The sequence below is a fragment of the Cyprinodon variegatus genome, unplaced genomic scaffold, assembly GCF_000732505.1.
Source record: "Cyprinodon variegatus isolate N-32 unplaced genomic scaffold, C_variegatus-1.0 Scaffold106, whole genome shotgun sequence".
NCBI classification, from domain to species: domain Eukaryota; kingdom Metazoa; phylum Chordata; class Actinopteri; order Cyprinodontiformes; family Cyprinodontidae; genus Cyprinodon; species Cyprinodon variegatus.
In genome coordinates this window covers 1,471,707-1,483,929 of record NW_015150559.1, presented here as the reverse complement: position 1 = coordinate 1,483,929, position 12,223 = coordinate 1,471,707, and the positions used below count along the sequence as shown (strand labels likewise).

The 12,223-nt window shown below is 37.4% G+C and overlaps 1 protein-coding gene across 1 annotated transcript in view; it reads left to right on the top strand.

Moving 5' to 3' along the window:
- ank3 (ankyrin 3, node of Ranvier (ankyrin G)) overlaps positions 1 to 12,223 on the top strand; it is a 105,375-nt gene that overhangs the window by 20,971 nt on the left and 72,181 nt on the right. Inside the window, exons 2-3 of the mRNA XM_015374608.1 lie at positions 9,950 to 10,051; positions 10,164 to 10,262. Of these exons, the coding sequence (XP_015230094.1) occupies positions 9,950 to 10,051; positions 10,164 to 10,262 (201 nt within the window). The remainder of the gene's footprint in view (positions 1 to 9,949; positions 10,052 to 10,163; positions 10,263 to 12,223) is intronic.

The window sequence follows — 12,223 nt, the reverse complement described above, 5'->3', positions numbered from 1 at the left end:
ACTTAATCTTTGCTTCATTTTGTTTACTATTACATTCTGACCTTTTTGTCCTATCAATCTCCTTTAAGAACTAAACCCCTCCCCTCTGCAGTGCACATAGCGTGACCTGTGCTCCTCTTTGTCTCATTGTAAGGTGACATGCTGCAGACAGATATTGATGCAGCATAATCCATAACTGTGTAGATTTCACCTGTTCAGCTGACAAGCCAGTTGGATGAAATCCAATATGACATTCATGTTCTCCCCATTTCTGTGTCAGGGTTAGGGGTCCAACACAGAAGCTTTGGGACGTTTCTGCTCTGCAGGAACTGCAAAAAAAAAACAAAAAAAATGCAGCCATTTTCAGTACTTTCAATGGAATTCAAACTTTGGGCAAATATATGATAGATTCTGAGTGAGACTGCAAAAGCTAAGACTTAAATTAAACTCCCAGTTTTACTATCTAATCTTTTTTTCCTTTTCAAACCAACAGTTTATTTCCTCTCCAGATTACCCTCCCATGTGGTGGGGCTGTGCCCTTAAGCACTCGTTTTGCGCATAAGCAGTGAAAACATACCATCTTTTTCATATTTGGTTCTCCTGCATAAATATCCTCCCCAGAAATCTCGTCTTGAGATTAGCAACAAACAAGTGTTCCCAAAGCCATCTCTACACTTTTATATTATCTAAGCATATTTTTCGGTGTGTGGGGTAGAAGTAATTCCTTGGAGTAGCCTTTCAAGAGCTATAAGTGGTGTTTTTTAAGGCTTATGATAAAGATGAAGTGTTTCTTTAAGTCAGAATACCATTGAATTTCTGTGTTGTAAAAATGTGCCATCTGCAATGGTGTGGGTCTGTTTTCCTTCCCAATAACTAGTAGGAATCGCTGGCATCGTGAAGTCGTAGAAGTACCTGGAAAGCTTTAAAAGATTGAAAGAGTCCAGCGAAATATGTTTTTCTGCAGCATAACAATCTAAATCGAACAGATCAACAATTAAAAATAAGCAAAAAATGTAAATTTTCATGGCTGTCTGAGCGCCCAATAGAACGGTTGGTTAGACTTGAAGAGAAGGGTGTGTATGAGAGAGATCCCAGGATGACCTGGGGATGTTTTCAAAGAGAAATTGTCAAGATCCTTAACTCTGTACTTTCATCCTTAGAGAAGAAAAAGTACTAACATGTTTGAAAAGTACCATTCAAATCCTAGCGTGTTTTTTTTTTTTTTTCATGAAAACAAGCATGAAATTGACTAAAGTAAGAATTCGGTTGTTTATTTAGCAACAATTAAAGTAGTTTAAAGCATAGATATATGTTTATTTTGAGGTCTTCTCTTGTGTTAAATAAAACTGCATTTGATTGTTTAAAAAAAACTATAACTTAACAACCAAAACACATTTAAACTGCCAGACCTAAATACCCTTTCTTCATTGTAATCTCCCTGTAACCATGGTAACCCTGTCTTTTCCAAGAATGCTTGCTTACTGTTGCGTTAGCGTGAAGGAGCTTGTGATCCACCAATCACACGTCGCATTCGCCTCATTTCCAGAGCATCTGTCACTTTCTCTGTCAGTCCAGGACTTTCCTTTGTTTGAAATCCTCACAGTCATCACATTATTTTTATGTCTTATTTCAAAGCGCAGGAATATACCCACTCTTAAACGGTTTTATTAAATATTTTCTTTGGATTTTCTCTTTTAGAACCCATCCACTACAAATCAGTGGAAGCCTCTATAGTAGTTTTTGATGAAATAATCTTATTCAGAAATCTTTGGTCAGCTCATGATGCACTTAAAAAGACAATGGATAATAACTTCTTGACATTTTCTAACATTTTTAACATTACAGTCACAAACTTCAATTTGTGTTGTTGGGACTTTTGTGTATCATACCATCTAAGAGTAGGGAAATGTTACTAGGTGAAAGAAAAAAATATATATCAAGGTGTTATAATGTTACACTCATAAAAAAAAAACATAGATAAATAAATAAAAGTTTAACAAACATTTAAGTTTCTCTCCCGAGAGGGAGAACTATCTTTTACTAAATTTTGCATTATTTTTCCTTTAGCATCGCTCAGCTTAAGAATGAAACATCTTTCAATTTGTCTTTACAAAATAACTCAAACTTTGTGCAAAGGAATATGGGGGAATTAGAACTATCCTACCTCAGCTAATCATATTACAGCTGATAAGTAGCATCCCTACAGCAAACACTGCCACCATTTTTTTTTTCACTTGTGAGAATCATTTAGTTTTAGCAATGTCATAATTATTAATTTATGCCAATAAATAGCACAAAGGATCAAACAATTTTAGAGCTTTTGCCCTTGGAAAATAATTCTTCTTAAACAATGTTTCATCATTTGCCATTTTGATATTTGACTATTAAACTATTTCTAGAGTTTCATACAATCTTCGGCTCACATATAAACAGTAAAATCATACCAATAAATTAGAATAATAATTCAAATAGCGGGTTTAAAACAGGCAGTTCATTAAATCCAAATTTTCTGTGATAAAAAGGTTTAATTTAATTTGTTTGAAGTAATATATTTTAAACTTAGATTATTTCATTAGCTGTTAATAGTCAATGTTCACAGTCATAACATCATAGTAATTAACATAAATAAATGTGTAATAAATCTATAGAAAGTGATTCACTCAGACAGTTAAGTTGATCAAATAAAAGCACTTTTCATTAGTATTGATGTGTAACAAATAGGACTTAGCTAATATAGTGAAAATGTATGATTAGTTGGTCAGGGCAATTCTGTGTTTACTTTTGATGCTATTTGGATTATCAGATGAGGAAGACGACGAAAATATATTAGTGTTTAGAGACAATTTGCTGATCTTGCAGATAAAATAGTTTTCAAAATTTCCATGAGCAATTACATTTTGTTGCACCTCCTTCAAGATGGCATCAGGCGACCTTTCCCTCTCAGGTGTAATTATCAGAGATCAGTGTTTACTCCTCTATCTTCCTTTTCCATGCAGTTTTTTTTTTTTTTTTCACCAGTAATGTTTGTAGATGTTATCTTACTGTGTTGATGCATAGATTTAAATGAGATTTGCCTGGAAAAATTAGTGGAGGTGTGAGTTTTCTATCTGCATCTCCCCCCTCAGCGGACTGCAGCTGTGCGTGTCTCCTAAGGGTATAGAGGTGGAGAGACAGAGGGTGTCCCTAATGCTAGAGGAAAAAGCCCCTAATCCTATGTGAACATGTCACCACTGGCGGTTACAGGGGGCCCTCATGTCCTGTGGCCTTAGAATAGCGTCTGTTGTTATTGTTTGTCCCCTGCTGCGTTCCCCCCAACCCCCCATCAGCAGATATACATACAATCAGCACTGTGTTGGGATGATGCCACAGACAGATTCCAGGTAGAGAAAGCCCAGCCAGGGTGAACGCACTCCTAGCACTGACACTGGTCTTTGTTTGGGGAGGGAAAAAAGCCTATTAGCAGGGTGACAATAAAGAGCAGAGCGTGCTGGCAGACACAGGACTGAATGAGAGGGAGGGAAAGAGGGTGAGTGGGTGGGATAGCACAGCGGGCGTTTTGGTGAAAGTATTTGTTTCAGCTGCTATTTTCAGTTTTGCCCCTTTGGCTGCTTGTAACCTTGGATATCCAGATCACCCTCAGTCATAGATGAAGGTGAGGAAGAAGAGAAAGGAAGCAGAGAGGGATGGAGAAGCCTCAGTTTTGATGGTAAGTCAGCTACACTGTCTGTAAGGAGGCAGGGATTTACCCTTGTTTACAGATTTAAGGAAAAAAGAGAAACACGGGGAAGGGATGGGGAGGGAGGGAGGGAGGGAGGGAGTCAGCAGAGGGGATTTGGCATTTGTCCTTTCTGCAGTGTGAGCGCTTTGTTTACTCGCTCCAGCAGGGTTATGTTAACTCCCCTTTTCTTATCAAACCTCCTACCATCCTTTTCTTTTAACCTCTCATACTCACCTCTTTACCCTCCTCTCAACCCTCATCCTAATGTGCATCGACCACAAAGTGGAAGGAGCCCAGAATTCCCAATGCTTGCAGTTTTTCCTCCCTACTCTGTCACCTGAGCCAATGGCTCCTTGCACTTTACTCCGGGTGGGATGGAAGTTTGTGAGGCTGAGATAGGAGCTCTCTGACAGGCTGAATAAATGACTGGTGGGCTGCTTGGCCGCCTGGCCGCTCTCATCTCAGGTTTCACTTTTTCGTTATTTGGAGGAGAGAAAGAAAGAGGCAAAGAACTTGAACATGGCTGTGGAGGAAGGTGCAACCTTTCTAACCCCAGTAAGTGTTGCTATTTCTTATAATATTTTATCATATTTGTTTGATGTTCTCTTGTATTTGACTTTAGCAATTATGATTGGCAAGGATATGACTGCAGAAACTACCAGGACTCAAACACTGTTAGTCTGTTAGTAGGGAAATTCAGCTGAGCTTATAAACAGACTGATATATGCAAATTTGTATTGGTATTTATTATGTTTTATATATCATAAAAAAGATGCCACTATGTTTTAAGAGAACAGTTTGATCATTTGCTTTTGTTGTAAGTATTTAGTTGACATATATTTTTTTGACCAGCTGTTATTTTTGGTCTAATTTTTTTTAAAACAGCCAAGTCCTTATCTTAATTTAATGTCCAGGTACATACAAACACCAGATGGACATTTTTGTTGTTTTGATCTATTTTTTATTTTAAGATAGGAGCAAGATTGATTTCTGCAGAGTTTAAATTTGAAATTACACTGAAAGCATTATGCTGCTATCACCATGGTGCCATCCTCAGTGTAAATCCTGCTGTTCAGTGATGGCTTTAGAGGTTAGAGAAAATTATGGGAAAAATCACACAAGACAAGGTACTACCACAAAAAGGCAACTGGTGACAATGTGGAGAATGTTGAAAGTAGGAATGAGTTATATGAAATACTCTGAGCTTTGCAGTTTTTGGTCCATTGTATGAAAATATAGACTATGATAAAACTAAACTGTTGAACTTGGATATTTACCTGGAATGACAGGCTGGGTAAGAAGAGTATAAACCCAGGAAGTAGCCGAGAGGGCCAAGGTCACTCTGGAGGAGTGGCAGATATCTGCAACTCAGGTGGAAATCAGCTTTTAGTCCATGCTGACAGTAAAGCTAACTCTACGTATCACATGGAATACTGCCTCCATGTTTAAACACGGTGGTGGCAGCATCATGCTTGCTCTTCATATTTAAAAGAATTCCAGTAGGTAAAGACTTTTTTGAAAAGCACTGTAAATATAAATTTTCATCCATTTTTTTTTTTATCATCTACTGAGATTAAAAGCCTCGACCACCCAAGGGAACATATGCGGAGTGGAGACATTCAGTCTTTAATGGGTTTGTTGTTTTTAACAGAGATAGGGATGGAGAAATTAGCATTCTGCAAAGATCTGTTTGAGTTCATAAATATGTTTAACTGTTTTTGGCATTGAGAGAAAGCAATTTGTCTGCTTTGACGGGGTGTTTTGGCATCGCTTGTTGCTGTCACCCTATTCCTGTTGCAAATGCTTTGTGCTACCAGCTCTGTCTGTATAGCTCTGAATTTGTGCTGTCAGGAGAGGTGAGGATAAAGTGAAACAATTCAGCTGCTGCTGGTCTGGATTCTCACCTCTAAGCTCCCACAGAGTGTATAATGATGACATCAGCATGTGTTTATTTCAACTCCTATTATTTTTATGTTGGTAAACAACATAAAAAGGGATTGAAGACTTCCATAATAACGTATATTATTTTTGTGCAGATTTTTCTTTGGTTTTGTATTGTGCTGTCTGCCAAGGTGACATCATGGAGGCGATGGCACCCATTGATTTGTCTGAAAACTGACAGAATATTTAGTAGAATATCTATTTTTCGTGCTGATGGTGAGAAGGGAAGCAGACCCAGGGCTAAATTTATCTTGCTTTATGTCTGAAAACAACATAAAATGATAAAATAATAATTAGTCAGCAAATTAAATTTATTTAATTGTAATACAGAATTTAAAGAGAATTACTTAATAACAATATTACAGATAGTTACAACAAACAAATAGAGAGAACCAGAATAATATTCAGTACGAAAAGTAAAAACACAGGACTACAATATCTAAAAAAAACACTGTGATGAATAAATACACTGAATCAAAATAATGTAAAGTCAGGCAAAATAATTCAAAATACTGTTTTGTTTTTTAATATATTGCCACAGATTTGCCAATATATAAGAATATATATAGAAATACAAGTAATGCTTGTGTCATTTACTACTACTACTCCATTATAAAGCACCAATTTACAGCACATGTCTTTTCAAGGCACTTTACACAGTCATATCAAACAAGTCATACAGAAGGGGTTTTGTTTAATCCTGCAGATTGCAATGAGACATTGTCTTTGCACAATTCACTCCTCCTGGATGAGCACGTACTGTAGCAGTATTGGACAGTTGCTTGCACTGTGTTGTTCACTTGAAGAAATCTCTCATACCAAGCATGCATGCATGCAGCTTGAGTTGTTTTAATGGAGCTTACATTTTCTCAACTGCATACATTCGTTCTCCGGTGGTTCTTCACTGGGTGGGTCTCCACTACATTATACAGTATGTACTTTAAGTACTTATGTACTTTTAAGAATAAAATGTGAATGAGTAATGCTTTTGTGCATTTGCGGCTGTTGAGTGTTTAGTTTGGAGTCAACACGTGTCATTTATTCCATGTGTGTCAGATTTGCCTCCCTCCCCTTGCTCTTCCATTTGACGCTAGATTAATGCTTTCCATCAGGCTTAACCTCAATTGAAATGACCCAGTTCTCTTTGATGTTTGATCTGTCCATGCTTCATGATATTTCCTTGCTTCTCGTCTTCTTATGAGTAATTCTTTCTGTTAGTCTCAAGGCTTTTGCATTGACATACAGCATCAAAACCTCACTGGGTCACATAACTGGCTGCTGAAATCAGGGGGCTTCACACTGAGCATGCATTCCATTCCTGTAAAAAACTGGACATCCGTTTGGGTTTAATCATATATTTCAATGTGAAGTATTAGCTTTTAAAAACACTTACAGTACTCCACTGGTATAGCTGTAATAGAAATAATGTCACGTAGGAATACATGTTAATTTTGTTGCAAGGTTTGAATACCTGTCATCGGAGGAGTTACTAAAACTATTTAATCTTTGCTTGAAACAAAGCATTTGCTTTAATAATACCATATAAATATGGTTTAGGTATTATAATGATAAGATATAAACCATAATAAATACAGCAACTAACTGGATGTTTTGGCAGTTGAGCTTCAAGCCAAGCCAACCTACTTTGCAATTTCAGGTCAAAAATATACAACAGGAAAATCTTAAAGTCTCAAAATAAAACAATTTACAATGCCTCCTGTCTGTGTTTACCTTTGCTACTTTCTTTGTAAAGCAACAACATTAAAGTATTGCTTTTGCAACTTCAGATGCACCCTAAAGTCTGACAGCCTTGAAGTTTTTAATGAGTTAAATCAAAATTTCCAGGCTGCAAGGGAGATTGTTCAGCAGACTCACCGGTTCTCTTTTCATCACCTGCTCAAATAATTTTTGAGAAGTTTGAAGTAGCTCTGCCATGTATAAAACCACTATAAAGGAAGATAAAAAACAAAGACAGGGATCAACATTTCAAAATGTAAGCTGAACATAAAGGAGTAGAGTTGAATGAAACGACACCTGTCTTCCTCAGGTGTCTTCCTTGACTTTATTGTCAGAGAGACATTATTTTCAATTAGGCAGGGCACCAATTACACCTTGAACCAAACTGATATGTAGACCAATGTATGGAATAGAGTTCAGACAGTTTACTTTAGGAAATGTGTGGAGGTGACCAGCAGTGGAGACTGAGGCAAAATACAAGATATCTCAGCATCCTTCATCTTCTTTAGACCAGGCTTTACATATTGTTCTAATTTCAACTCTTACTTTATTGTATTTTATCTGAAGTAAATCTAAAGTGAGCTGCTGGTGGTATCTTTGCCTTTCAGCAAGTGTGGAAGTCTAACACACAGATTTACTAACGAGCTAATTTGTAAAGACAGTTTTAAGAGTATTATATTTATAGATAATTTATATTTTCAGACTTCTAGTTGCAAAAACAAAAACTGACACTAGGCAGTGTGTACCATACCATACCAACTTTATTTATGAAGCACTTTTTCCAACGACAGGAGTATAAAGTGCTGTTCAAGATTATGAAATAAAATAAAATTGTAAATTAGAAAATATCGAATATAAAATACATATACATATATACAGACACAATAAATACATCAAGCTTTGTAGCTGTAAAGTGACACAATATGAACCTTTTAAGAGGTCATGATTTTTTTTTCTTATATGATCCTGTAACCCTTCTCTGGAAAACCTGATCCGCGTTTTGCCAATTATTTTTGGAGAGAAGAAAGAGGCATTTGATTTTACTGAGATAACCATACCAACGCCCTGGCTCTTTAAAAGTCACTCAAATATTCCCCCAGCCACACTCATATAGCTTTCTTGATTAAAACATATTAGTTTTGGCTTAATTAATCACTTCTGATCACTGTGATTTTTGATTGCATTGTTACTATTCCCACTTTTTTTTCTAAGTTCAGCCTTGAACCGCTGACTTTTCTCACAGCCATTACAGCAGAAGCATCATTAGCGCACCACAAAACCATCCGCTGAGAATTGAGGATATGGAAAAAGGAAGAACAAATGTCTACATGCATGCAAGCTGATTGTCCGCAGCGATCTGATATTTGGCTTAATGGTTTCTTGTAATCAGGAAATGACTGGGCTTCCAGTTAGCATGGCTTCATTTGCCATTAATTTGTTTGTCTCTACATGAACAGATAAGCACAAATATTTTCCTCCCACACTTTTATTTACAGCTTATATGTGGAAAAATCTGATGCTGGTTGTTTTGCACGGTCACATTTTGGCTCTGAGCCACTGTTATTTCAGGACAAGCATAGCAGAGGGGGTGGTGGAGGATAAAACTTTGGATTGACCAGTTTGGCCCAGCTGAGTTTATTCTAAGTGTCTCTGGGTGCGAGGCTAAATTTAGCTGGTCTGTCCTGTTGATAATTCAGAGGAATTTGGACTTTAAGCTTCTGTTATGAAGGAGCTTTTCTTCATCCTGATCTCAGCGGCTCTGCTGAGTTTTACAAAACAGTCCTTGCAAGGCTGATGCTATGAAGAGAAAAATGTGCAGAGTTTGCTTTGTGTCATTGCATGTCATATCTAATGTCCTGGGAGCCAACATAGACACAGGAAAGAAGCGCAACCTTCATTTTTTCTTTTAGCCCTCTCCCCATCTTTGCTTTTGGGCTCTCTCTCCTCCTCCTCTTCTTCTCCTCCTCATCCAAACCCTCTCATGCTCTCCACATTTGTTATACAGGGGTGCAAACTTGCTTACCTCATCATTTTATTTTGGTGTGCAAAGCCCTATTTCTGTATTGGGATAAAGGACAGTGAAGCAGAGTAGAGGGTGCGCTGCTCCTTGTAGCAGAGGAACTGTTTCGCTGGTGATCTGTGTGGAAAAGAGGAGGGTTCTGTGGCTGCAGGGCGGACCACCCGGTCACTGAACTTCCAACGCTTTGGGAATTGGAGACATTTGGATGGAACACAGCTAAAATAACAGACATTTTGGGAAATTATGGATTTTGAACAGAGGACTGTTGGGATGATACGATGTGGAGGACTTCTTAAAATGTCAATTGAAACCCTAGTTGATGGACGTAAATTGATTTGTTTCTTTTGAGTGTCCGTGAATCCCTCTTTTTGGTTTTTGCCTTCGTCAGCATATCACTAAATGTCTGAGAAATAATGACAGAGTTCTACCTGGTACAATAATGCTTACGCTTTTGTTTTCTGAAGATAGATTTGCAAAGGACTCAGTTGGATGTTTTGCCTCATCTTTTACACGTGTTCTTTCCTTAACTGTCTTTGTTTTCCTGTTTTCTCCAGTCTGACAGTAATGCTAGTTACCTGCGAGCTGCCCGGGCGGGAAACCTTGAAAAAGTCCTTGACTACCTCAAGTCTGGAGTTGAGATCAACATTTGCAATCAGGTACGTTTTTGTGAAATGCAAACATTCTAACAAAGCCTTATTTCCGCTCTATAGAAACAGTCAAACTAACAAATTGCAAGTTTAACTCCTCCGAATAATGTTCTACTCCCAGAATGGGCTAAATGCTCTACACCTGGCCTCCAAAGAGGGACATGTAGAGGTTGTTGCTGAGCTGCTGAAGCTTGAAGCAACAGTGGATGCAGCCACAAAGGTAAGACACACCCAGTCTCTCATGCAAGTAAGCTTGAATTCAGTGCAAAACATGGTCTTTGTTAGAGTTCTAAGGAGAATCTCTAATTAACGATGCCTTTGGGGATTTCTTCTGCCGTTGGTTACAATTATAGAGGAATATCTAACTAGTGTGATCTGGTGAATAAAAAGGCGCCGTGTTATGCAGATGGTTCTTCTGTTTCTACTTTTTGTAACGTTTTTAATCACAGAAAAAAAGGTAAATATCAGATATAGTTTACTCCATTTTTGGAAAGCTGGTTTATTTCACATCTCCTATCTTGATCAAAGTCTGATCACTACCAGACCTGTAGATTCAATAAAACACTTAATTCAAAACAGTTTGACAACAAGAAGTAGTCAAATAGATGCCTAAACAATATTCACTGATCTTAACAAATTTAAGAACAGATAAAAAAAATCAGAGTTACTGACATTTATTTGTCTAGAGATGTTTACAAAGCTAAGTCCTTACACTGCATAACATTCTATCTAGGTACATCACTTTTTCTAAAAATAAGTACATGAGTTTTTCTTGAATTGAGCAGATAAGTGAGTCATTGCCAATAGAATAAGAGAATTTACATATAAAATAAGAAAAAAAACTGCATTGTCTTATTCCAAATACATAATATCAAATTATCTTATTTGTATGGCAGAAAAACACTAATTCCACTGGCAAATCATCTTTTTGACCCACGTTTAAATTGCCCCAGCTCTGATCGGCATGCAGTGAGAACACCAGAGCCTGGCTGATCTGCAAAATTATGTGATTCTGTTGAGCGCAATATGGTCGTCAACTCTGTTTACATTTGATAAACATGGAGCAGCACTGGTGAGAGGGATGCAGAGGGACAACAGAGCGAAACATTAAAGCACACTGACTACCCCCTGGCTTCCTTACATGTTACTCTCCATTGTTTACTTTCCTGAAAAGCTGTCGCACTGGTGACATCATTAATGCTAACCCAGCATGATGGTGTCACCAGACACTCACCTGTGGGAGGACAGAGGCCATGCAGCTTTCCAGAAGGGAGTTAGACTCAGCTTTTTTTCCCAGTGGGAAGGGATCCAAATGCCTATTGTTAGCGAGTCATCCCATATTTGAAAAACACCCATCCATTTTCAGTGAGAAAGAGGCTTTAGAAAAATGACAAAGACTGCTCCAACTATATATCTTCATTTACTATAACTTGGCTACTAGTAAAAGCATTTCAATCACTTGGAGGTGCAAGTACGTTGAACATAATTTTCTCCACTCACACAACTTATGCCACATTACTAACATTTTTAAAGGCAAGGAGGTACCTTTGATTCTTTGAAGTATATTCCATTAATCTGGGTTCTAAGTGTGGCCAGAATTGAAGGTGTCACCATTGCTCCAAAAAAAAAAGGTCCTGTCTCACATTTATCAGAGAAGATTATCTTAATAATTCCCAAGACTTTAGAGATGTATTCTACCAACTGCTGAAAAAAACTTTCCACACCATAACTTGGATAATGTATTGTAATTGGTTAAATTATGATTTTTACTGTTTAACACAATATTCAGATGGGAAAGCAAAGTTTGCTTGAAAGCTTCACTGAACAAATGAAGTCATGGTTTAAAAAATAAGATGTTTCTCTTTAATTTACTTAGGCTGTTTGTCTGATGCTAAAAACAAATTGTATCTGAAACATTTAAGTGTGATTAAATATAAAATATAAATAAATCAAAAACAAAACCAGATCTATGAGGGTGCAAATAATCTCAAACCATGTTAATGCATACAAGCCAAGCAAAGCTACCAGAGGTTTGATTCTGAAAAGGGACTCAGAAGCAGAGCCAATAGAAACATTATTCATATTTATACCTTTAAGGCTTTTCAGTCCCCTTTTATGGGCTGCTTTAGCATCTCTGCCCCAGGCAACTTGTCTGGTGCTGACATAAACATAGGGCGCTAT